The sequence below is a fragment of the Saccopteryx leptura genome, chromosome 2 (assembly GCF_036850995.1).
Source record: "Saccopteryx leptura isolate mSacLep1 chromosome 2, mSacLep1_pri_phased_curated, whole genome shotgun sequence".
Taxonomy (NCBI): domain Eukaryota; kingdom Metazoa; phylum Chordata; class Mammalia; order Chiroptera; family Emballonuridae; genus Saccopteryx; species Saccopteryx leptura.
This window is the reverse complement of record NC_089504.1, coordinates 49,737,572-49,763,917: the sequence shown is the minus strand read 5'-3', so window position 1 is coordinate 49,763,917 and position 26,346 is coordinate 49,737,572. Positions and strand designations below refer to the sequence as shown.

Sequence of the window (26,346 nt, the reverse complement as noted above, 5' to 3'; positions counted from 1 at the left end):
TCGAGCAAGGGGTCACTCGGTCTGCTGAAGGCCCGTGGTCAAGGCACATATGAGAAAGCAATCAATGAACAACTAAGGTGTCGCAATGCACAACGAGAAACTAATGATGTTTCTCATCTCTCCATTCCTGTCTGTCTGTTCCTGTCTATCCCTCTCTCTGACTCTGTCTCAGTAAAAAAAAAAAAAAAAAAAAAAGGATCCAGTTGCAATGGAGCAAGGGCCCCAAATGGGCAGAGCATTGCCCCTTAGTGGGCTTGCTAGGGGGGATCCTGGTCCGAGTGCATGCAGGAGTCTGTCTCTGCCTCCCCTCCTCTTACTAAACAAAAGTGTGCACATGTGATAATTACTCTGTAGACCTTGAGTGCATCTTGACTCTTTTTTCTAATGCTTTCTCAAACATAGGATTGGCTACAAAGAAACCTGTAAATAATGGAAGAAAACACTGCTTTGGTAAACAGTGTTATGCTCCTGAACCTCTACCACCTGGTGTGTCTGGTTTCCTACCATGGCGCACTGCAGAACGTGCAAAAAGGAACAGGTAGAATGTTTTTTTTATTCCCTCTCTTGTCACTCAGCATTTTTTATTTTGGACCTTCTGTTACATGAAGGGTCTCTGGCTGTTTCTACAGAGGATAAAGATAACTCACATAATGGTTTCTGCCTAGAATACTTATAAGGAAGAAAAACTAAAGGTAATTATAATTGGGAGTTTAAAGTTATTTTTTGAATGTCACAACAGATATAACTCAGTGAGATTCAAGAAGAGACTAAAATGATCTCTAATTGTGCAAGTGAGAAAGGTTTCATTAAAGGCTAGTATTGCTGCCTGACCAGGCAGTTGCGCAGTGGATAGAGCGTCAGACTGGGATGCGGAAGACCCAGGTTCGAGACTCCGTGGTCGCCAGCTTGAGCGCGGGCTCATCTGGTTTGAGCAAAAGCTCACCAGCTTGAGCCCAAGGTCGCTGGCTCAAGCAAGGGGTTACTCGGTCTGCTGAAGGCCCGCGGTCAAGGCACATATGAGAAAGCAATCAATGAACAACTAAGGTGTTGCAATGTGCAATGAAAAACTAATGATTGGTGCTTCTCATCTCTCTGTTCCTGTCTGTCTGTCTCTGTCTATCCCTCTCTCTGACTCTCTCTCTCTCTGTCTCTGTAAAGGAAAAAAAAAAAGACTAGTATTGCTGAGCCACGCCCTATACCATAGAGGAAGGGATTTAGAAATGTAGGAATGAGAAAAAGGACATTGTAAGTTTGGGAAATAGCTTAGTGCAGAATGGGTAAGAAGTATGGATTAGAATTAATCTAACTCAGTTTACTGCCATAACTCATTTAAGTGGTGAATCACACTAGATTTGACTAGTTTTAGCTGATTGTTTATCCAGGGGATAGCTGTCTGTAGTAATTTTGTCATAGAAGTATAGAAGTCTTTTAAAATTGTTGAAGTGTAACTTTCAGCTTGCCAGTGAATCAGTTTGCTGTAAAATAATTACTACCAAATGTCTTACATGGTAGTATTCAAGAAATTGGCAATTGGCAATTGCTTAAGAAAACAGAAAAGTTATTTTAAATAGGACTTAATGTAAGTAAAATGTAAAATATTTATTAAATTGCTCACATTAGCCCGACCAGGCGGTGGTGCAGTGGATAGAGCATTGGCCTGGGATGCTAAGCACCCAGATTCAAAACCCCAAAGTTACCGCTTGAGTGTAGGCTCACCAACTTGAGTGCGGAGTTGCCAGCTTACGCTTGTGATCATAGCAATGACCCTAAGATTGCTGGCTTGAGCAAGGGGTCACTGGCTTAGCTGACTCTCAGTTAAGGCACAGATGAGAAAGCAATCAATTAACAACTAAGGTGCTGCAACAAAGAATTGATGTTTATCTTTCTCCCTTCCTGTCTGTCCCTGTCTCCATTGGACAACTGATTATACTTTTTTCCAAATGGTAATGTAAATATTATTGTATAAACTATAGTGCTGAGGCCCCAGTCTTTGTACATTAGTTTTATAAGTTAGTGGTTTCGTAACTTCTTGAGACATTAATCTCAGGTCCAATCTGGTCATAAAAAGTGGCAAATTAGAGAACCATTAATATCACCAGTTAAAGAGGTTAGACTGGAAATCTCAACCATCCTGAACATAGGCACCTGAAGGTACCGCTCAGCAGTTCAGAGTTGTCACAAAGCCAATCTGCTAAATTCAGTTCAGTTTTCTCTTTAGCAGAACCTTCCAGGTCCTAATTTTGAGCTTATTCATTTTTATACAGAATTTTATTTGGATATTGTACATAATCCTGACAAGTTTTATTAACTGGGGTTAACTGATTATGTATTTCGATTAAAATATAATTTAATTTTTTGATATCTCTTTAGGGGGTTTCCATCGATCAAAACTCGTGATGCATATAATCAATTGCAGGTATGTAGTTATTACATTTATAATACATAGGAGGTTGAAGTGGGACGGTGGAAGGTCATTGTCTTTGCTTTTTAAACTGAACAGCGCCTTATAAGAAACATTTCCCTCCCCGAAATAAATTTATTTAAAACTTGTCAGGTCACTATCCCAATGCCACTTCGCAGTTGTGTGGATATGGTACACAGTGGGGGCCTTGTGGTTTCTTATGTAAACAAGGAAACTGTTTCTCAAGTCCTCAAATTAGCTGTCACCCAGTGCAATGAAATGACTGCCATTACTGACCCAATGTGTGGAGCTGTCATGCAAAAATTTCCTTGTGTTTTCAAGAAATGTTGTGGGGGCTATATAAGTTCCAAATCCTAAAGCCAAAATAAAACAACAAATCCCAAAGCCTCTGCTCTCTCAGAACACTGTCTCTCCTTCACCAATACCACACCCATTTCCTATCACGCTGTCTCCTGGTCTTAGAGCAAACGAATCCTCAGACTAGCAGGTTCTCCTCCCAGTGACCCTGGGAGCCTTTGTAGCTGCTCTGTAAAAAGCAGCACACTCCCGGGTGTCAGTACTGTGCTGCGTGCCCGAAAGAGTGCCCGCCTTGTTCTACCATCGGGATCTTCGATACTGCAGGGTTTGCTGCCTGCGGTTGACACGGTCTCTCAGTGACTTGTCCTCTGTGCGGTTATGTAACCCCAGCACGCTTCTTTCTGATCTGTAGACTTTTTATGGGGTTATGACCAGGTTCATTTAAAAAATTTTGGAAATAGCGTTATTGAACAACATGCCAGTGGCAGTGAAACTTGACCAGAGAGTTGTATTCATGTTAATCAACACAGGTTTTTCTTAAGGATGAGAAGATGAAAAGCCTGACCTGTGGTGGCGCAGTGGATAAAGCATCAACCTGGAAATGCTGAGGTCGCCGGTTCAAAACCCTGGGCTTGCCTGGTCAAGGCACATATGGGAGTTGATGCTTCCAGCTCCTCCCCCCTTCTCTCTCTGTCTCTCCTCTCTCTCTCTCTGTCTCTCCCTCTCCTCTCTAAAAAATGAATAAGTAAATAAAAAAGAGAAGATGAGGTTTTATGATGGGTCCTTTATCAGTCCCCTCCTGAAGGATTTTTCTCCTAAAAATGACATTTTACTTTCAGACTTTTTGTGTCTGATTGTGGAAAATAAATTTCTCCTCTGCAGTATAATGTTGACCTGTGAAAAAAAATGTTTACTCTGGCCTCTGCGTGCTTTATGTGAAAGATATTTAATAAAATAATATGGGCAGTTCCACATTTTAATCCTGTGTGCAATAGAATTCTGTACAGTAACAGCAAAATAAGTCCCTGCCATTTTACTTTGTCATTGCTTGTTTTAGACGAAGGAGCAGTGAAAGACACTTATAAATAATAACTTAGTAACTCAAATTGTGTTAAATGTTCTTTAATATTTGGTAGCTGGTTTATATTATCTCTTATACGTCTTGTCTTCTTTTCTCCAAGCAATTAGATTTTCCTGTGACTGTGACGGTAGAGAGTCCTTCCTCCTCAGAAATCGAAGAGGTCGATGATTCTTCAGAAAGTGTTCAGGAACCTGAAAAAACTAGTTTAAAACAAGAAGCATTACAGGTACAAAATTACCACTTTCAAGATACAGAAGAGATTAGAACAGCTTGGTGAGGCGTCTGTTTTTCCCTCCTTTCTGTATCCTCTTGAATGGTTCCTTAACTCAGGCCAAGGTGAAAGGTGGACGTTTGAACTCCTAAGAAATAACAGTCAAATCATGCCATCAGTAATGTGTTTTCCTTTCCTGAGACCCATAGGACATATTAGATTTAGGGAGAACCTTAATGATCATAAGATAAACTCCAAGAAATTACGTTCTGCATGAGTACAGTCAGCTAATTTAGTGCTCTGATGTTACAGGTCAGAAAAGTGACCATTCTAGCTGGACTCTTTATTTCCGTAGGAGAAAATATGACTGCATTTCTAGCAAAAGTAAAGTTGGAGAAAAAAAGTTTTGATGTTGATATTTTCTTTCCAAAAATAAAATCAATCTACATTATGTTGCCTAATAAGAGTGGCATCTAATGTCATTTCATACTTCTGTTTGTATGGGATAGAAAACAAAAAAATTATTTTTATGAGAAATTTTTGTACCTCAGAAATACTGTATTTTCTTTCGACTTTAATGCAGAGTTGATAATTTATAGTAAAGAATGGAAACATCATTGGGGGGGCCTTGTCTTTTTGTGTCACAAATTCTACATATTTTTTTTTTTTAGCAAGAAAGACAGAGAGGCAGTCAAACAGGAAGGGAGAGAGATAAGAAGCGGCAACTTGTTGCAGGCACCTTGGTTGTTCATTGATTGCTTTCTCATATGTCCCTTGATATGGGGGCTCCAACTGAGCCAATGACCTCTTGCTCAAACCAACAACCTTGGGCTCAAGTCACGACCTTGGGCTTCTAGCCAGTGACCTTTGGGCTCAAGCCAGCGACCTTGGGCTCAAGTCAGAGATCCTGAGGTCATGGCTATCATCCCACACTCAAGCCAGTGACCCCATGCTCAAGCTGGTGACCTCAGGGTTTCAAACCTGGGTTCTCAGTGTCCCTGGTCAACCCTCACTCAGTCCACTGCACCATGGCCTGGTCAGGCAAATTTCACATGTAATTTTAAAAATTATTTAATATAATTTTGTTTTAGTGTAAAACTTGACAGACTTAGAACTAGTTATTCTGTTAGGACTATGGAAATTAGTATTTGATTTTCAAAAGAGAAGGCCAGAGTGTGTGTGTGTTTGTTTGTTTATTTATTTTTCTTCTTTTCCACGTGAGAGGAGGGGAGAAGACTCCCACATGCGCCCCAACCGGGATTCACCCAGCAACTCTCATCTTGGGTCAATGCTCTGCCCATCTGGGGCCATGCTCACAGCTGAGCTATTTTTAGCACCTGAGGTGGAGGTTCCACAGTGCCACCTTCAGTGCCCAGGGCCTGTGCACTTGAACCAATCAAGCCATAGCTGCGGGATGGGAAGAAAGTGGGGGGTTGGAGAAACTGATGGTCACTTCTTCTTTGTGCTCTGACTGGAAATTGAACCTGGGACTTCCACATACCAGGCTGACGCTCTATCATTGAGCCAACCGGCCAGGTCCCAGATTTTTTTTAGGTTAAAACTATTGATGAGATAAATACTTAGAAAATTATGAAATATTATAATGGACATGTAAAATTACCCCTTTCTTCTTGTAAAAGAACACCTACAAATTGTAGCACTTAAATGGCTTATTCTAAGTTACAGAGTAAAGATCAGACCCTAGAGCATCTAATCCCATTCATTGTCCTTTTAGGTGTGTTATTTGCATTCCTTCACCAGGTGGCTAGAAGATTATATTTAGAAAAGCAATTATAGACATAAGGAGGACCAAGAATTTGGAAACTGTAACTAGGGAATAGCTCCCAGATGTCCTTTAAGAGTTAAAAATTAAGTAAATTATATATATTTATACATTGGGAAAACTACAAAGCAATAAAATTGAGTGACCTACAGACAACAGTGTGGATAAATTTTTAAAAACAATGCACTTTGATTCTCTTTATATAAAGGTAACAATAGTAGGTGTGTATGCATGTAAATGAAATGATTGTTGGGAAATGAGGTTCGTATTTAACTCTGGGAGGATGAGGGAGCTTGTAGTGGGGAAAGAATATGGAGGGACTTTTGAGATGCTGCCAAGTTTTACTTACATACTTGAAAGGTAATTATAAAAATCTTGGCCCTGGCCGGTTGGCTCAGCGGTAGAGCGTCGGCCTAGCGTGCGGAGGACCCGGGTTCGATTCCCGGCCAGGGCACATAGGAGAAGCGCCCATTTGCTTCTCCACCCCTCCGCCGCGCCTTCCTCTCTGTCTCTCTCTTCCCCTCCCGCAGCCAAGGCCCCATTGGAGCAAAAATTGCCCGGGCACTGGGGATGGCTCTGTGGCCTCTGCCTCAGGCGCTAGAGTGGCTCTGGTCGCAACATGGCGACGCCCAGGATGGGCAGAGCATCGCCCCCTGGTGGGCAGAGCGTCGCCCCATGGTGGGCGTGCCGGGTGGATCCCGGTTGGGCGCATGCGGGAGTCTGTCTGACTATCTCTCCCTGTTTCCAGCTTCAGAAAAAAAAAAAAAAATATTTGTCACACTGACAGTTTTGTTCTGTGCACTTTTCACTATTCATATACAATGTGGGACAAAAGTAGGTTTACAGTTGTTTAATATGGAAAATAAGGCTCTGGCTAGTGTCTCAGTAGATAGAGCATTGGCCTAGCATATGGATATCCCAGGTTTGATTCCCAGTCAGGACACACAAGAAAAGTGACCATCTGCTTCTCTTTCCCTCCCTCTCCCCCATCTCTCTCTCTTCCCCTCCCATAGCCAGTGGCTTGATTGGTTCAAGTGTGGCCCCAGGCGCTGAGGATAGCTCAGTTGGTTCCAACCGAGTGTGTCAGCCTCAGGCACTAAAAATAGCTCGGTACTCAAGCATCATCGGCCCTAGATGGGGTTGCCAGGTGCATCCTGGTTGAGGCACATGCAGGAGTCTGTGTCTCTATTTCTCTTCCCCTCACTTAAAAAAAATAAAAAGTGCCTGACCCGTGGTGGCGCAGTGGATAATGCGTCGACCTGGAAATGCTGAGGTCGCCAGTTTCGAAACCCTGGGCTTGCCTGGTCAAGGCACATATGGGAGTTGATGCTTCCAGCTCCTCCCCCCTTCTCTCTCTCTGTCTCTCTCTCTCCTCTCTAAAAATGAATAAAGAAAAAAATAAAAAAATATATACAAGTTTTTAAAAAAAATAATAAAAAATAAATAAATAAAAAGTATAATTAATAATAATACATGAGTAAAATGTATTTTATGTACTTAAAACCATAAACCTACTTTTGCCTCACCCTGTATTTCACAATTGAAAACCTGCTTAAAGCAATGGTTGCCTCCAAAGAGCTGGATTTGTGAATGGGATGAGACTACAGTTGACCCTTGAACAGTGTGGGGGTTAGGGGTGCCTACCACTTGCACAGTGAAATATTCAAGTATAACTTAAGTTGGCCCTCTACAGTGTTACACGGATTCCCAACCACCAGTTGACCCTTGAACAACTCGAGTTTGAATTGTGCGTGTCAATTAAAAAAAATTCACATTGGGTGGACCCACACAGTTCAAACTCGAATTGTTCAAGAGTCAACTCTCCTTTATTTTAAGCTTTTTGCTACTGTTTACATACACATACATGTTTATCATTTAGCAGTAATTGAATATATTCTATGTACTGCTCTTCTTAGTTTCACATGTGTGTTAACTCATGTCATTCTCTTAACAGCTCTGATATAGGAACTTATCTCCATTTTATAGATAATTAAATCGAGGCAAAGAGTTCTTGAACTTGTCCAAGGTTATATAGCTAAGGATTAGGGCCGGAATTTTGCCCTAGAGAATCTGATTTTTAAAAATATAATCTAAAATAGAAATTTACTAATTATAAGCAAAGAAATGTACATTTAAGGAAAATGTAAGTTTTCAACTATCCAGTTAAAGAAAAACACACTTGGTCTTTCACACACATAAGTCTAGTATTGGCAGGGCTTTTCCTTACTCACCAATTATATATAGATTGTCTGATTTGTGCTAGGCACAGGTGCTGGGGATAAATGCTTAAAGTACACTCCCTTCCCTCAAATATCTTACACTTTAAGTGAAGAAGTGAGCCAACAGAGTAGAGGTCATTTACCAAGTGATGCATTGCCATTAACAGTATAAAATCTTAGAAATCTTTTGGAAACAGCCTGACCAGGCGGTGACACAGTGGACAGAGCATCGGACTGAGATGTGGAGGACCCAGGTTTGAGACCCCGAGGTCACCAGCTTGGGTGCGGGTTCATCTGGTTTGAGCAAAGCTCACCAGCTTGGGCCCAAGGTTGCTGGCTTGAGCAAGGGGTCACTCGGTCTGCTGTAGCCCCACTGTCAAGGCACATATGAGAAAATAATCAATGAACAATTAAAGTGCAGCAACAGGCCCTGGCCGGTTGGCTCAGTGGTAGAGTGTTGGCCTAGCGTGCAGGAGTCCTGGGTTCGATTCCTGGCCAGGGCACACAGGAGAAGCGCCCATCTGCTTCTCCACCCCTCCCCCTCTCCTTCCTCTCTGTCTCTCTCTTCCCCTCCCGCAGCCGAGGCTCCATTGGAACAAAGTTGGCCCGGGCACTGAGGATGGCTCTGTGGCCTCTGCCTCAGGCGCTAGAGTGGCTCTGGTCGCAACAGAGTGATGCCCCAGATGGGCAGAGCATCGCCCCCTGGTGGGTTTGCCGGGTGGATCCTGGTCAGGTGCATGCGGGAGTCTCTCTGACTGCCTCCCCGTTTCTGGCTTCAGAAAAATACCAAACAAAAAAAGAAAGTTTAAAGTGCAGCAACAAAAAATTGATGCTTCTCATCTCTCTCCCTTCCTGTCTGTCTGTCCCTATCTGACTCCTGTCTCTATCAAAAAAAAAAATCTTTAGGAAACAATTTGGAGAGTTACCTCACAGCCTTAAAAATGTTCACTTGCGGCCCTGGCCGGTTGGCTCAGTGGTAGAGCGTTGGCCTGGCGTGCAGGAATCCTGGGTTCAATTCCCTGCCAGGGCACACAGGAGAAGCGCCCATCTGCTTCTCCACCCCTCCCCCTCTCCTTCCTCTCTGTCTCTCTCTTCCCCTCCCACAGCCAAGGCTCCACTGGAGCAAAAGATGGCCCGGGCGCTGGGGATGGCTTCTTGGCCTCTGCCCCAGGCGCTAGAGTGGCTCTGGTCACGACAGAGCGATGCCCCGGATGGGCAGAGCATTGCCCCTGGTGGGCGTACCGGGTGGATCCTGGTCGGGCGCATGCGGGAATCTGACTGCCTCCCTGTTTCCAGCTTCAGAAAAAAAAAAATGTTCACTTGCTTTCATTTCAAACTCATTTTTATTGACTTATTTCATTAAAATTATGTTAAATATGAAGAAAGCGTTCATGCATATAAAATTATTATTTTGTTTTACAATATTGAAAATTATAAAGAATTTCAGTATTGGGACATTGGCTGGTTTGCTCAGTGGTAGATCATCTGCCACGTATGTGGATGTCCTGGGTTCAATTCTTGGTCAGGGCACACAGGAGAAGCAACCATCTGCTTCTCCACCCCTCCCCCTTTTCTCCCCTTCTTTCCCCTACTCTCCCTCTTTCTCCCTCTCTCATAGCCATGGCTCGATTGATTCAAGCGGGTTGGCCCCCTGGGGCTGAGGATGGTTCCATGTCCTCCACCTCAGGTGCTGAAAACAGCTTGGTTGCTGAGCAATAGAACAACTCCCCAGATGGGCAGAGCATCTCCTCATAGGGGCCTTGCCAGGTGGATCCCATTGAGCGCATGCGAGAGTCGATCTCTCTGCCTCCACCGCTTTCACTTAATTAAAAAAAGAAAAAAAGAATTTAGGTCTTTAACTATAAAAGAATAATTAACAAGGATTAATAAATCCTCTCCCTTCCAAGTACTATCCAGGCCTGACCCTGCTTAGCTTCCAAGATCAGATGGGATCCAGTACATTCAAGGTGGTATGGCTATAGGCTGATAAATCCTTTCATTGAAATGTTTTGTCTCCCACTAAAAAAATCAAGGTTATGGACCCCCTGCTTATATGAGAAATTACTGATTTAATGTTAAATGGAAAAAACCTGAACATAAAATTTGATACACAGTGTGATGGGAGCTTTGTTCCAGAAAAATATCAACTAACTAAGAATAGCCAGGAAGAAGGAGAGCAGATGACAGGAAAAAAATTACTCCAAGACCTTATCATTCATTTTATTTAAGAAATAGAGCCTGACCAGGGAGTGGCACAGTGGATAGAGTGTTGGAGTGAGACACAGAGGACCCAGGTTTGAGCCTCGAGATCGCTGGCTTGAGTGCGGGCTCTCCAGCGTGAGCGGGGGGTCGCTGGCTTGAGCAAGGAGTCACTCGTTTTTCTGGAGCCCCCTGGGTTATAAGAAAGCAATCAATGAACAACTAAGGTGCTGCAACAAAGAACTGATGTTTCTCATCTCTCTCCCTTCCTGCCTGTCTGTCCCCGTCTCTCTGTCTCTATCTCTCTTGTTAAATAAAAAAAAAGTATATCTAGCAATTTACTTTTTGATATTTTGGTTTCATATTTTCTTTAAAAGACATGAATTACTTTGAAGGAGGAGGGTACACTGTCATAAAAATTTAACATTACATTCTAATTCCCTCCACTAGAGGGAGAAACTGTTTCATGTAATTGAAGTTGGATGTGTTTAGAACTAGTTAAGAATGGAGTTTTTAGTCTACTGTCTCTGATTGTGGTGGTGATGTGCATTTGTTGGTTTGTAGAAAAAATTTATTGATTTGTAAGATACGTATAGCAAAGTAATTAAATCATAAGAATTTTTATATATGTATACACTCATAGCACTCCTATCTAGGTAAAAATATTTACAGCTTTTCAGAAGTCTTCCTTGCTCAACTAACTTCTCTAGTCAGTATATTCTCCGCCCCCAAGGGAGCCGCCAGTCTGACTTCTATCATGTGACGGGGTTTCTTTGTTTGCTTTTATTTATTTATTTTTTTAGAGTTTCTATGAAATCAGTTTGAAATATTAAAAACATAGTATAAAAAGAGGAATTTTGCAATTTTTTTCCTCATTAAAAACCTGAGTAGCTTTGCCTGACCAGGCAGTGGCACAGTGGATAGAGTGTTGGACTGGGATGCGGAGGACCCAGGTTCAAGACCCCAAGGTCGCCAGCTTCAGTGCGGGCTCATCTGGTTGGAGCAAAGCTCACCAGCTTGGACCCAAGGTGGCTGGCTCAGGCAAAGGTTACTCAGACTGCTGAAGGCCCACAGTCAAGGCATATATGAGAAAGCAATCAATGAACAACTAAGGTGTTGCAACGAAAAAATAATGATTAATGCCTCTCATCTCTCTATGTTCTTGTCTGTCCCTATCTATCCTTCTCTCTGACTCTCTCTCTGTCTCAATAAAAATAAAAATAAAAAAACAACAAAAAAACCCTGAGTAGCTTTAACTGGTGAAAAAGGAAAGCATTTAAAAACTTTAAGTTATTAGACTGTTATTTTTTAAAATATCTCCTCTGTGTCGCGGTCCAGCCACGACAAGTCATTACAGGGTCTTTGAATGGGAACAGGTATGGAATTGAAATAAATGATAGACGGGGACTTAAAGATATATATATATACAGATGGGTTCAGGAGGACGCCACGGCAAACAGTCTCTACTGTTCCTTAGCCGGAAGGCCCGTGCTCCCAGAAGCACATCCACTTTTATTCATAGAAAAAATGTGGTCCATCAGCAATTCAATTAAGTTTCCAAGGCAACTCAAAGACAACCCCCACCATACCATCCAAATCTACTTTACACTAATAAGAAACTAGCTTCCAGCCTCCTCCGGAGAACATGGGTGAGACAAATGAGAATCAGGTGTAGCTCTTTGTTAACTAGGCAAATGAGGTGGGGTTTGGGCCCAGCCCCTCCATCCAGATTGCAAAAATACCCTGTTTATTTGTTTGCTCCCCAAAATCTGTGTATAAAAATATGTTTATTGATCAAATTTTTGAAAACAACAAAAAACTCTTTGAAGGAAATAAAAGCCTCTTCTTTCTGTACATTACGTGTCTAACTTGCCCTTTTGTCTTAAAAGGTATAAAAAATATTTGTCATGTCACTAAATACTGTTCTACATTGGAGAATCAGATTAAACTTGTGGGCAGTCTCCCAAGAAAAACGCACAGATATATTTTAAATGTAGGACTTCCGAAGCCCATTCATTCACTCTGGCTCAGATTTCTGGTAGTCACTGTTTTTTAGTGGCTTCAGTAGAATCCCTTCATATGGGTGTGCTCTTTTTATTTACACCAGTCCCAGTTTGGAAGTTTTTAACCTACTTCAGGGTTTAGTTATGAACAGTCCTATGACATCGTGCTGGTAGAGAAATCTTCGCCCACATGTTTGAATTCCTTACGGTAAATTCCTGGACATAGGATTGTTGGTGTGAACTAAAAATTACTCTCCAGAAAGTAGTACCAGTTTCCTCTCCCAGTGATGGTCTCTAATAGAGTTCTTGGCCTCAAAGCACACACACTAAGGGTCAATTAAACTTTAAGTTGAAATTTTTTTGTTTAAGTGATTGTTTAAAGCCTTTAACATGTACTATATTAACATACCTTGCTGTTTTAATAAATATAGGCATTCTGTTTAGTTATTGCTGTATAAGAAATCACCCAAATCAGTGGCTTCAAACAATAAGTCATTTATTTTGTTCATGACCCTGTGGTTTGAGTAGTATGTTAATTTTTTGATTGCTACAAATTTGGTGGCTTAACACAATACCTGTTTTTTTAGCTCACAGTTGTGTGGGTCAGTAGTTCAGGCCCAGCATGACTGGGTTCTCTGCTCAGACTAAAAAAGTTGAGATCATGATGTCAGGTGCTGTTATTATCCGGAGGCTCTGGAAAAGAATCTACTTCAGGGCTTATTTAGCTTATTGGTGTGATTCAGTTCCTGCAGTTGTAAGACAGGTTCTCCCCATCTGATTGGAAAGCTCTCAGTCAGGGGACCCTCTGAGTCCTTTGCCACATCATCATACTTCTTCAAAGCCAGCAACAGAATCTTCCTCTTGTCCCTTTTTTTACTTCTTCAGGAAGATCCTGGTCCCTCTTGTTGGGTTGTCATGTTCACCCAGATTAATATCCCTATTTTATGATTAACTGATTTGGGGAACCTTAGTTACACCTGCAACATCCCTTCACTGTAGCACTTCAGTTAGTTTAAGTAACAGGAAGGTTTGTGCATTTCAGCAGGTCAATCTTGGGGGCTGTCTTGGGGAGGTATGCACCACAGGTAGTATCCTCTGCTTCAGGGTTCGAAGTGTCTTAGTTCATGGAGCATTGGTAAGGGAGTTTAGCAATGTCCATTCTGTTTTATTGACTTTGGTGAATGGAAAGATGACCACTTCTGTAAACAGGAATAGTACCCAACTTCCTGAGTTCAAATGTGGTTCTACTGCTTAATCAGTGATGTGACCTTGGGTGTGCTGCTCTTCTCTCTGCTTTAGTTCTCTCATCTGTAAAATAACATGGAGTTAATAATTGTCCTCCTCATGTAGAGTTTTGATGATTATTTAATGCAGAGGCAACAATACAGTGCTTGGCATATATCGAAGTGCTTTAAAGGTGTTAACTTTGTAAAAAATGCATTTGAATCTGCAATTACATAATTTAAGTGTATTAAGCATGTTAATAGGATGTCCTTAATTATGGAGTCCACAAATAAAAATAGAATTTTCCTTTCTAAACTTTAAATTTTTATTTCTGACTTATTATATTATAGACATATATCCCTTTTATGATTAGCTGCCACAAATCTATTTGGACTGGGAGTTAAGTAAATTTTTAACATGCTAATTTGATATGTTTTGGTAATTAATTTCACTATCATGGTATGATATTACGAGTAGTAGACTATAATCCTGAAATCAGTTCACCTCTGCCTCTGAATCCTTGATGAGATCATAACTGAAAAGACTTGGATGGAATACAATGAATAGTTTGCTATATGTCCTCTATTTCTTCACACTAGGAAAAGCTGGAGGAGTGCCTAAAGCAGTTAAAGGAGGAAAGAGTAATAAGGCTCAAGGCTGACAAACGAGTTAGTGAGGTAAACAAGAGTTTTCTTATGCTTTGGAGAAGTTTTTGGCTTTATTTTGATTTGATTTTAAGCCGTAGACACAGACAGTTTGTAAAACTGTAATATATTGCAAATTGGTTGTACCATATGAACCTCTGTATTTACTTATAATTAGTGGTTATACGATCTGTATTCCAGAAAGCATGTTTTTAAAAATGTAAAAATCTGCCTGACCAGGCGGTGGCACAGTGGATAGAGCATTGGACTGGGATGCTGAGGACCCAGGTTCAAGACCCCAAGATCGCCAGCTTGAGTGCGGGCTCATCTGGTTTGAGCAAAGCTCACCAGCTTGGACCTAAGGTTGCTGGCTCAAGCAACGGGTTACACGGTCTGCTGAAGGCCCACGGTCAAGGCACATATGAGAAAGCAATCAATGAACAACTAAGATGTCACAGTGCGCAACGAAAAACTAATGATTGATGCTTCTCATCTCTCCGTTCCTGTCTGTCTGTCCCTGTCTATCCCTCACTCTGACTCTTTCTCTGTCTCTGTAAAAAAAAAAAAAAAGTAAAAATCTTAGAGTGTTTTTGTTGTGTGCTTCTATATGACTTTAACTTATTTTTGTTCATGACGTTTTGATTCAGGAAAGCCCTTGTACTTATACTGCATATTCTGCAACATAAGACTGTCTACTGACAGTGAATTAGGAAAGTGAATCATTTAAATAAGTACAAAATATTGCAAAACTGCTAAGAATACAATGAAAGAAAAATATGTTAGAATTACAATTAGACTAATTTGCATGAAAGCAGAACATAAGCTATAAAAAAGTTCTATATAAATATATTCTTAAAATATGAGTTTAGGCCTGACCAGGCGGTGGCGCAGTGGATAGAGCATCGGACTGGGATGCAGAAGGACCCAGGTTCGAGACCCTGAGGTTGCCAGCTTGAGCACGGGCTCATCTGGTTTGAGCAAAGCTCACCAGCTTGGACCCAAGGTCGCTGGCTCGAGCAAGGGGTTACTCAGTCTGCTGAAGGCCCATGGTCATGGCACATATGAGAAAGCAATCAATGAACAACTAAGGTGTTGCAACGAAAAACTGATGATTGATGCTTCTCATCTCTCTCCCTTCCTGTCTGTCCCTATCTATCCCTCTATCTGACTCTCTCTGTCCCTGTTAAAAAAAAAAAAAAAAGTGAGTTTAGGGAGGAATCTCTTAAAGTGCATACATTAGATTGAGGGATACTTGCTCATTCAGTGAATATTGAGCACCTGTTTATATAAGGCAAAGGTGCATTATGAACAAAATGGCCTAAGAAATACTCAGATTGGGTTTATATGTGGTTTTAGATGAACAGACGCTGAGGGGGTGGGATGCTAAGGAGTAAATATTTTCAGGAAGCCATGGGGAATATAGGTAGTCATACAGTTAGTAATTGGTTATGGCTTAGGAGTTTTAAATTTATTGAGAAATTAATATATTTCTCATTAAAATTAATCTTCAGTATTCAACAGAGTTGCATTATGCTTTGTTTAAATTTGACTCTGTATTTTATCTTCTAATTTCAAGGAACCCTTAAGTTGCTGGTTTCTAATATTGAATGAGGATCCACTGTGAATTTAACCAGTTAAAAATGTGGTCTTTACAAACAGTTACTGTTATTTACATAGCACCTAAGTTTATATAAGAGACTTTGTTGGGTAGCTCTGGGTTTTGCTTATCATGTCGTTTACTGCTAGAGAATTGGATTCATTACAAATTAATTACATTTTTTAATGTTTTCTTTTAGTTTTGTTACTTAAAAACTTTTGATGACAGTGAGAGAAAACCATGTCAGACATTTTCAACCTTTTTCAGCTGGAACATGAAAATGCTCAGTTAAGAAACATCAATTTCTCTCTGTCGGAAGCCCTGCACGCGCAGTCATTGGCAAACATGGTCCTGGATGACGAAGGGGTTTTGGGCAGCATTGAGAATTCTTTTCAGAAGTTCCATGCTTTTTTGGATCTCCTTAAAGATGCTGGGTTCGTTCATTTTTCTCCATGGCATTCATCTCTTTGCAACTATAATGGTAGTTTGCTGGGGAACTTGAGCAGTTTTCATCACTTCCATAGTCACATTCATTCTGTAATTATAGGTAACATACTTAATGTTTTTTAAATGAGGAATTAAATTTTAAAAGAAATGCAGAATGATAAACCTGCTTTGGTAGAGAGCCCATTATAAAAAAGTAACCTATACATAAAATAATTAATAGGTATGGTTTTTACTAAAGACTAAATTAGAAGTAATTTTAATCGAAAATATTTTAGAAGGCATAGGAATTTGCCTACCTTTTATTCATTTTGCTTGTTAAATAAATTTGAATTAAAAGTATTTTTGTCCTAGACAAAAATTGTAACTCATAATGTGGGGCAGATATAGATCAGTGGTTCTCAACTGGGAGAGACTTTGCTGAAAGAACGGGAGGGTGATAATTGATGATATAATATTTTGTAGGTGAGTGGGTTGGTGTCGGGAAGAAAGGAACGCATACATTCTTGGAAACTAGGAAGATAGGTGGTAAAGAAGTGTGAGAGAGTGAGAGACTGAGGACTAGGTGCGTGGTATGTGTTGAAATTGCTAGTGAGATAGGGTTTAAAATGGAGTAATAAGGAAATAAAATCAAATTGTAGTTAACACATTATTGAAGGGAGAGACATATTTAAAGGGCCGGAGGTCTGAGAATTTGGGAAAGATAGAGGCTTGTAATCTGGAGTAGGAGGTTGTCTGTTAAGGTTATAGACGTATTTCATCATTATAGGTATGGGGAAATCTAAGCTGCTCTTATGTGACTGTAATAATCCTTGCTGTTTCCTCCTCTCTGCAGGCTTGGGCAGCTTGCCACAATGGCTGGTATAGACCCGTCAGATTTTCATTTGATAGGTTGTCCGCAGCTGAATTCTACTCTAACTAGTCCACCTAATGAAGAAAAGAAGGCACTTGAAGAGGAAAAACCAGAATCAAAGCAGAATGCCCTGGGACAAATGCAAAACATCCAAGTAAGTGGACACAGAATAAAAACTTAGTGATTTTGAGAGTGATTAGCAAAAAGGGAGTTACCAAGTCAGAGGAAGTAAGAACGTCGGTCTTAGTTCTTGTGCTTGGGAGCTAGAGGCCTCTTTGGGGTCCTTTCTAAATCTGAGATTAGTAAATTTGTGCCCATTTCATGATATCATATTGTTATATGTAAGAAAACCGGAAGTTCTTTTGAAAATTTATGACAAAGCAAACTATCCTCAGTGAAAGAAATGAAGCATTAGAGAAAATATTTCAGATTTTAAATTGAGTAAATGTCTGTTGTATTCATATTTCACCTAGGTTTCTATTTGTATGCAGTCAGCTTACAATGAAGGAACACTAATGAAGGTACCAGTACTGATACAGATAATTATTTAAAATAAGTGACCCAGATAGAACTAACAGGCACTATAGTATAGTTACTCACTGGGTCAGTGATGGGACTGGCGGGGGAAACCTGTCTGCGGCTCCTCTGGCCCTGCTGGGAGCCCCCGTCTCAGACTGGCTGTGGGAACTGACAGCTGGGAACGCAAGCTCATCACCATCTGGATACTGCTTACATGTGGCTGGAGGATAGAAAGGAAATTAATTTCCTTAGGGAATGGAGTTCTATTATTTCTAATGAGGGGAAGGGAAATGGGTAATTACCCCAAAACACAAGAGTCTGAAAATGTAGTGGACATAGCCTTGGATATAGTGAAGTTAAATTGGGAATCACTTGGCAAGCTATAATTAGAAAAAAAAAACAAAACTGGCTCTAAATCTTCTAAATAATCACTTGACTATGTTAATAATGAGATCACAGAGTAACATTGAAGTTTAATACTCAACTTTTAATGATTGGCTTTGTTCATTACTGAATTTTTGTCTTGTTTTATCTTTTTCTCCCCTCCAGTTTCAGAAAATTACAGGTGATGCTAGAATTCCTTTGTCTCTCAACTCCTTCCATGACCCAGTTTCTACTCGGGAGCCCTTAGAAACTTCCAGAGACAACTTGGGCGTTGAAGTCTCTGAGCAGCGGCAGGAGTCTTTGGAAGAACTCATTGCTAGAACATGTTCTCCCTCAGCAGATGCGATTTCTGGATCTGGAATTCAAAGAAAAGAAGATGGGTTGTCTAGACATAGCAGATCTTCTTCAGAGAAAATGACCAACACAGGTGAATGTACCAAAAAACGCTCCACCAAGAAACAACCTGGAAAGGACCTGCATCCTCGCTCTCACTCCCCTGTAAACCGGAAAAGCAAAGGAATAGGGCAGAATAGCTCTCTGGTTAATGAGCCAGTTAAAACAGAGTCTTTGAAAAAACACATTTCTGTCAAAGAAAGTAGAATAGTGACTGTTTCATCCAAGACAACTAAAAGTAAACTCAATCTGTTAGAATATTCTGAAAGTGATACTCTTGGATCCGACTTTGAATATCAAGAAAGCATTCCTACCCAATCACACCTGACCTAGGTCTGAATCTTTTGAAATTATGTTTTTGCCTTAAAATTTTAATAAAAATCTTAGTTTTCATTATGGCATATGGTGTTTTTAAATATAGGCCTAAAAGCCATTAGAGAAAGATTTATTGTAATGAAATTTTGGTGTATTTTTTCTTTTGACACTTTGCACCATTCACTCAACAAATATTGACTGAAGGCCTGACATATATGATACTATTGTAGAGATTACTGTTTTTAGCAGTGAACAAAACAAAACCTTTACCCTTATGGAATTAATACTGTATAGAATGAGAAAAGAATTAGCAAAGCAGGGTAAGGGGACAAGAAAGGCATGGCAGTGAATAAATGGAATAGTTTTAAAATCACATGGCCGAAAGCTATTGGCATATCCTGATTCAGAACATCCAGAGCAGCATACATTTACTAACTACTTGACCAGCTTTATGTATTACTGCAGCCCTTTGGAGGAGAATTGCTCTTATGCTTATTCTATAGGTGAGGTGGCTGACGAGACAGATTATGTGCACTGGCCAAAATTACACAGCTAAAATAAGTAGTAGAGCTGGAATTTGAACGAGAACTCATGCTCTTCATCATTTTGTTATCCTGTTTTCTTGTTAAGAGGAAGGACTCAAGGAAGACATTGAGAGAAAAGCCAATGAGAACTAGAAGTGCAAAAGAGTGTGATTATATGCCTATCTCCTACCCCCAACTGAATAGGATTTTTTTTTTTTTTTTTTTTTGGTATTTTTCTGAAGTTAGAAGCAGGGAGGCAGTGCCCAACTGGGATCCACCCGGCATGCCCACCAGGGTCGATGCTCTGCCCATATGGGGCATTGCTCTGTTCAGCCGGAGCCATTCTAGTGCCTGAGGCACAGCCATGGCACAGTCCTCAGTGCCCAGGCCAACTTTGCTCCAATGGAGCCTTGGTTGCAGGAGGGGAAGAGAGGTAGAGAAGAAGGAGAGGGGGAGGGGTGGAGAAGCAGATGGGCGCTTCTCCTGTGTGCCCTGACCAGGAATCGAACCTGGGACATCCATAGGCTGGGCTGATGCTCTACCGCTGAGCCAACCGGCTGGGACTGGGTAGGATTTTTTAAAGGCAGAGTATATACGAGTATATGAACACATGCCTCTCAACTAAATTATGCCTCTGGTAAACCGTGTGTAATAAGTCTTTAGTCCAACCAGGCTGACTTGAGAGGTAAGATCAGAGAAAAGCTGGAATGTCAGATTTACTCTAGAACAGGGGTCGGGAACCTATGGCTTGCGAGCCAGATGTGGCTCTTTTGATGGCTGCATGTGGCTCACAGACAGATCTTTAATAAAAAAAATAATGTTAAAAATATAAAACATTCTCATGTATTACAATCCATTCATTTCCTACCGCTCATGTTCATGGTTGCGGGTGGCTGGAGCCAATCATAGCTGTCCTCTGGAACAACACCAAATTTTTATTGGATAATGCGTAAGGTACACGGGTCATTGTATGGCTCTCACGGAATTACATTTTATTTATTTTTTTATTTTTTTATTTTACAGAGACAGAGAGAGGGATAGACAGGGACAGACAGACAGGAATGGAGAGATGAGAAGCATCAATCGTTAGCTTTTCTTTGCGACACCCTAGTTGTTCATTGATTGCTCTCTCATATGGGCCTTGACCATGGGCCTTCAGCAGACTGAGTAACCCCTTGCTCGAGCCAGCAACCTTGGGTCCAAGCTGGTGAGCTTTTGCTCAAACAGATGAACCTGTGCTCAAGCTGGCGACCTCGGGGTCTCAAACCTGGGTCCTTTCACATCCCAGTCCAACGCTCTATCCACTGCGCCACCGCCTGGTCAGGCATGGAATTACATTTTAAAATATGTGGCATTCATGGCTCTCTCAGTCAAAAAGGTTCACGACCCCTGCTCTAGAAGGTCCTGCTTGAGTGTTATCACAGGAGCTACAACAATGCCATGTAATTCATTAATCATAAATTGAGTGCTGTGGAAATAAAACAATAAACAAGATGTAGTTTTCGCCTTTTAATGATTTAGTGAAAGGGGAGACATACAAGCAGATGTCTTAATACAACAAGGCACATTCTGTAAAGAGAATACTTCGGAAGTTTAGCCAGTATTTGGGGAAGGAGAGAGAGCTGTGGGGCCAATCTAAACAAGTAATAGCTAAGTCTTAAAAGACTAATTGGAAACTGGTGAATAAGGTGATAAAGGGAAAGGATACTCCAGGTAGAAGGAACAGTATAAGCACAGGGACAGAGCCATGGGTGTGAGAGTGGTAGGTCTGGGAAACCACACCTATAAGCAGTTTGGAATTAGTGGAAGGTTATCAAACAGTGGCAATGGTGCTAAGTAGGCAGCAAGGAGAATAAAGGTCTTAACCATCCATGTCGTATGGTGCTGGTTCTTCTCAGGAATGTGAGCTAATAAGATTGAAGAAAGGAAGTGACATGTTCATGCCTGCATTTTAGATCATTGGCTTTAATATAACATCAATTTGAAGAAGGATGGAGATCAATTATGCCACACTCTTCTGAGGAGCACTGGCTTTTAAATGGGATTTAAATACTCCCACTTTCTCTCCTGTCCCCACTGGGAGAGTGCTGGGGGCAAACATAAGGGAGACCCTGGTGTAAATAACGTTCAGCAGTTACTCCTCGAGGCTGCTGTAGACTAAAGAGCCCTCTGAATCTCTGAGACAGGCATATGGTATGTAGTCCTTCTCAAATATATTGGATTATACAATCTTTTTTAATAGAAGTGTCTAACAACTGGTTCCACCAAACACTAATTTGGTAATTTCTTAATGAGAAAATAGCAAGAGTTTAAAAAGGAGCCTGAAATGGATATAGGTGAAAGAAAATGAGTTTGAATTCACTTATGAAATAAAATAAGCTAGACTCGGTTATGGGATGTAAGAAGTAAGAGGCAGAGGCTGGACTTCCGTGTGTGACTAAGGTTGGATGGTGTCATTGAGGATGGAAATGGGGGGAGAGAACTGCACTGGGCAGAAGAGTTGCATTTAGACATTAATTTTAAAACGTGTAGAATTAGGAAGTTATGTAGATAACTGGACATGCATGTGAAGTCATTTATTTTAAAAGTATAATATTCAAATAAAAACTTGAATATCATCCACATAGGAGTAGTAGTTCACGTCATGAAAGTGAATGAGATTACAGAGAGCTGTGGGACTAAGTAATAAGCAAAGAAAGGATTCTGAGGGCGGTGATAGAGGTTCAAGAAGGAGGAAGAAGATAGTGTCACGTTGTAGAAAATGTAAGGATTTTGGCGGTCTCGGTCCCTGGTGACCTAAAGTGAGAGCCGTTCAGGGATGTGGAAGAAAATCTGTTCCAGTAAGTTGAGGGGACAAAGCTGCCCTGAGGGATCAGTGAAGATCGTGCATATAGGCTACTCATTGAAAGAGTTTGGATGAGCCTGACCAGGTGGTGGCACAATGGATAGAGCATCTGACTGGAATGCGGAGGACCCAGGTTCGAGACCCCAATGTCGCCAGCTTGAGCGCAGGCTCATCTGGTTTGAGCAAAGCTCACCAGCTTGGACCCAAGGTCGCTGGCTTGAGCAAGGGTTACTCGGTCTGCTGTAGCCCCACGGTCAAGGCACATATGAGAAAGCAACCAATGAACTAAGGTGTCGCAACGAAAAACTGATGATTGATGCTTCTTATCTCTCTCCATTCTTTGTTTGTCCCTCTCTATCCCTCTCTCTGACTCTCTCTCTGTCTCTGTAAAATAAATAAATAATTTTAAAAAGAAAGTTTGGATGAGATGAGGAAACAATTAGCTAAAAAAGTTTTTAGAATAAGAGGAACTTAAATGTTATAGGTTGAAAGGAAGGAACCAATGAAAGGAGATAATGAAGATGCTGAGGAGTGAGACTCATCTATGCAGCCACACCTCAGAGAAGGCGGAGTAAAGATAAAGCATGGAAGAGAGACCCGAAGAGATGGGGATGGAGAGTATTGGGTTCCTCAGTGAATGTGAGGTGGCTCATCTATATATGTTCAGTTGATAATGATTAGATGAGTAATTTAGAGACTCAGAAACATGGAAATATGGATAGGAAGCAAAACAGGGTTCACATTGCAAAATAATATAAAATGACTTGTCATCTTACCTTAAACCCACCCATAATTACTGGTGGCCAAAAATTGCTACTGTATCCCTATCAAGAACTATATCCAATAATCTTATTTTAATGGATGTTTTTAAAATAATCCTTAATCTCAAGAAAGTAACACTTGATTTTTCAGAGAAACAGCAAGATAGGAGATAAATTAATTTTTAAAGAGAGTCTCATTATAAACTACATGCTGGAACTTATAATTTAACATGGATGACTGAACACATTATTTTACTCTTCCAGAATCCCATTGAAATGACTGGAGAAATATTAAAACAAAAATAATAGCCCTGCAAAACCAGAAAATGAACAATGTGGAATTTTCAGAAGATAAAAGTGGAGTATTGAAAGATCAGTTAATCAAAGAGTGGAACAGCTAAGCCTTTCCACTCACCTTTGAAGCACCTAATTCTGGAGTTTGCCAGCAGGCTAAGGAAGCAGCTCTCTCAAGCGGGTGTTCTGACGCAGGAAGCACTGAAGGAGAAACTGAAGACGAACTACCCACTCACCTGGCTTTGGTGACCAGCTACCTTTCTTTATTATCAACAGAGGTGCCTATATTTAGAATTAGTGTTCATTGAAAGTGACCAGGATTCTCATTTGGCTGAGAAAAAGCATTTAAAACTTTAGTCTTACTTGACCAGGCGGTGGCACAGTGGATAGAGCATTGACCTGAGATGCTGAGGACCCAAGTTTGAAACCCCAAGGTCACTTGCTTGAGCACAGGCTCACCGGCTTGAGCATGGGGTCTCTGGCTTGAGTGTAGCATCATCAGCATGATCTTATGGTCGCTGGCTTGAGCCCAAGGGTCACTTGACTTAGCTGGAGCCTCCTGGGTCAAGGCACGTATGAGAAGCAATCAGTGAACAACTAAAGAGACACAACTACAAGTTGATGCTTATCTCTCTCTCTTCTGTCTGTCTGTCTGACTAAAAAAGAAAACAACTTTAGTCTTAGGACTTCATCTATAAATACTATAGCCAAGAATCATCAAAATTGAAGACAAAGAAAACCAGTAACACCAAATTAAAATATTAACCTGTTCAAGAAAGTTGTTACAAGAAGAAACAAGAAATTTAAAAATATAACCATGATCTTTAGAGATTCATAAGAATATTATATCCATAAAGAACAGGATGCTAAAAAATAGAGTTTCTGGAAATTAAAAATATTATGAAAATAAAACATTGAGAGGAGGGACTAAATAGCAGAATTGATTCAGCTGGAGTTTAAACTCGTGAAAGGGAAGGTTTGACTGAGGGATCCCCTTAATAAGCACGGCAAAGGAATTAGAAAAGTTACGGAAAATTTGAGAATCCTAGAAGAACAGTGATTAGTGTCTATCGTAAGTGCACGAACGTATGTTAATAAGGCAAACAGTTCCAGTATTAGACTTCTTGTAAGTAAGTAGAAGAAATCTCTAGGAATTAATAAGCAAACTGAATCTGAAAAAATATTTTAAAGAAACATTTCATGTGAACTGCCTTGCCTTTATAATCACCAGAGATGCCTATAATCAGAAAACATCTGAATAAATATTAATGCATGTAAGTCCAGGAGCCAAGGCCAGGGCCACCATCAGAGCAGCCCAGCCCATGCAGGTTCTCATTGGATTCGGACAGTCGGTAAAGAAACAGCGGAGCCAAAAACTGATGGGCCATTTTCTTTAATTCTAGCTTGCACCCGGCGGGCAAGTAAAAAATACACACTGGGCTCCAAAACCCAATCACATTCAGTGCTCACAAAGCCACTGACTTATCCGAGTTTCCTAGAATCAAAGGTTTCTAGCTCACCAGCCTTATTTTCCTCAGTTCCCCATCTCCTTCCTTATCCCAGATACAAACTCTGTACAAACTGGCATCTCACTCAGCACTCCACCATCTTGGCTGCTTTTCCTGGCCTCCTCCACGTGGCCGCCTTCCGCAGCTGGCTCTACTTTCTCTGCTCTCTCATGCTAATCTCAGGAACCAAGAGAGGGCAAGCCCCCGTTCTGCCCCTATTTTATAGTGTAGCTTCACAACCTCTAATCCAATATACAAAATAGGGAAGTCTCTAATACAAAGTCACTTCTCTGAGGCATGATTGGATTGTACCGCCCCACATCAAAAAGGGTGGGAAAGGCTTAATCCCAAAACCAAGCCCCAGGCTACAAGGATTCTCAACACACATTAATATCACCTGGGTGACGGCCTCCTCGTGGGCAACGTAATCTTTAACAAAGTGAGCATAATACATTTTATCTGCCCAACAATGCATATGTGAAAATAAAGCAAAGTTCTAGGTTTTAACATGAATAGAGGGTAGGGCAGGATTTAAAAAATATGTTCAGGATTCTTCTTAAGTAAAAGAGATAATATTTAGTTGATAGAAAGATATATTAAATTTAAAGGTATATCAGTAAATGTAGGTTAGATGGATGCTGCAGTAACGAACCCAAAGTCTTAGTGTTTTAATACAGCAGATTTATTTGTCCTTGTTGGAATCCATGGGAGTCCGAAAGACCAGAGTAACAGGCTTTATTGAAAGGAGGAAATGAGAAGAGCACCGAAAACAGACTGAGGTAAAACTTTATAGGGTTGGGGCTAGCCTCGAGCAAGGGTGTGCTGGTATGTTGGCTTTCTGGAATACTCTTCATTGGGGTGATTGACCAGCTTCCTGGAATTCCTTTGTCTCATGGGCGATTGTCCGGTAATTAAGGGTGGGATCAGGCAGCCAAGCGGAACAGCAAAAGGGCAGTTTGGAATTCACATATCTATCAGTCCTCATGTTCTCTATATGCCTTTGACAGATTGGCTAGGGCACCTACATTGCTTGTTGCAATACCCAAGGGAAAAAGAGAGTGTGATACAACATACACTGACTTAAAAGTTTCTGACGGCATGTAACACATGCCGATTTGGTTCACGTTACTGGCCAAGAAAGGCACATGGCTGTGCCTGAATTCAGCAAAGCCAGGAAGTGCAGATGTATTATGTACCAAGAGGAGACAGAGAGAGAGAGAGAGAGAGAGAGAGAGAGAGAGAGACCGAATATACATCAAATTATTAGGTGAGGGACTGTGGAATTTTAAAATCCAAGAAAAACAGGATACAAAAAAGCTACATAGGAAGAAAAGAACACAGCAAGACCAAAGGCTTTTCTCACAATAACTGAGTAGTTTAAATTCTGGAATTCCTTAAGCTTGAGGAAAAGCACAAAATTCAACTATGTGCTGTTTCCAAAAGACATCTAAAAAAACTCATGAATATAAATGGACAAAAGTATACCAGGCAGGTGATAATAGAAGCAGATGTGGCTGTGTTAACTTCAGACGAAATAGAATAGAGAGAATCCAAGAAGAAAACCATTTAATGGGACCAAAAAACATTCTTTTGGCTGATAAAAAGTGTGATTCTGCCTGACCAGGTGGTGGCGCAGTGGATAGAGCGTTGGACTGAGATGTGGAAGGACCCAGGTTCGAGACCCCGAGGTCGCTAGATTGAGCGCGGGCTCATCTGGCTTGAGCAAAAAGCTCACCAGCTTGGACCCAGGGTCGCTGGCTCCAGCAAGGGGTTACTCAGTCTGCTGAGGGCCCGTGGTCAAGGCACATATGAGAAAGCAATCAATG

At 41.0% G+C, this 26,346-nt stretch overlaps 1 protein-coding gene across 2 annotated transcripts in view; it reads left to right on the top strand.

Annotated features, from left to right (window-relative positions):
• CEP78 (centrosomal protein 78) overlaps window positions 1-18,657 on the top strand; it is a 37,704-nt gene extending 19,047 nt beyond the window's left edge. The window contains exons 9-16 of one of the 2 annotated variants that reach the window (XM_066367946.1): window positions 403-538; window positions 2,371-2,416; window positions 3,901-4,026; window positions 14,039-14,116; window positions 15,948-16,114; window positions 16,960-17,131; window positions 17,451-17,498; window positions 18,046-18,657. In XM_066367946.1, the coding sequence (XP_066224043.1) occupies window positions 403-538; window positions 2,371-2,416; window positions 3,901-4,026; window positions 14,039-14,116; window positions 15,948-16,114; window positions 16,960-17,131; window positions 17,451-17,498; window positions 18,046-18,606 (1,334 nt within the window). In that variant the 3' untranslated portion in view covers window positions 18,607-18,657. The remainder of the gene's footprint in view (window positions 1-402; window positions 539-2,370; window positions 2,417-3,900; window positions 4,027-14,038; window positions 14,117-15,947; window positions 16,115-16,959; window positions 17,132-17,450; window positions 17,499-18,045) is intronic. The other variant, XM_066367947.1, reaches the window with a different exon arrangement.
• The last annotated feature ends 7,689 nt before the right edge of the window (window positions 18,658-26,346 follow it).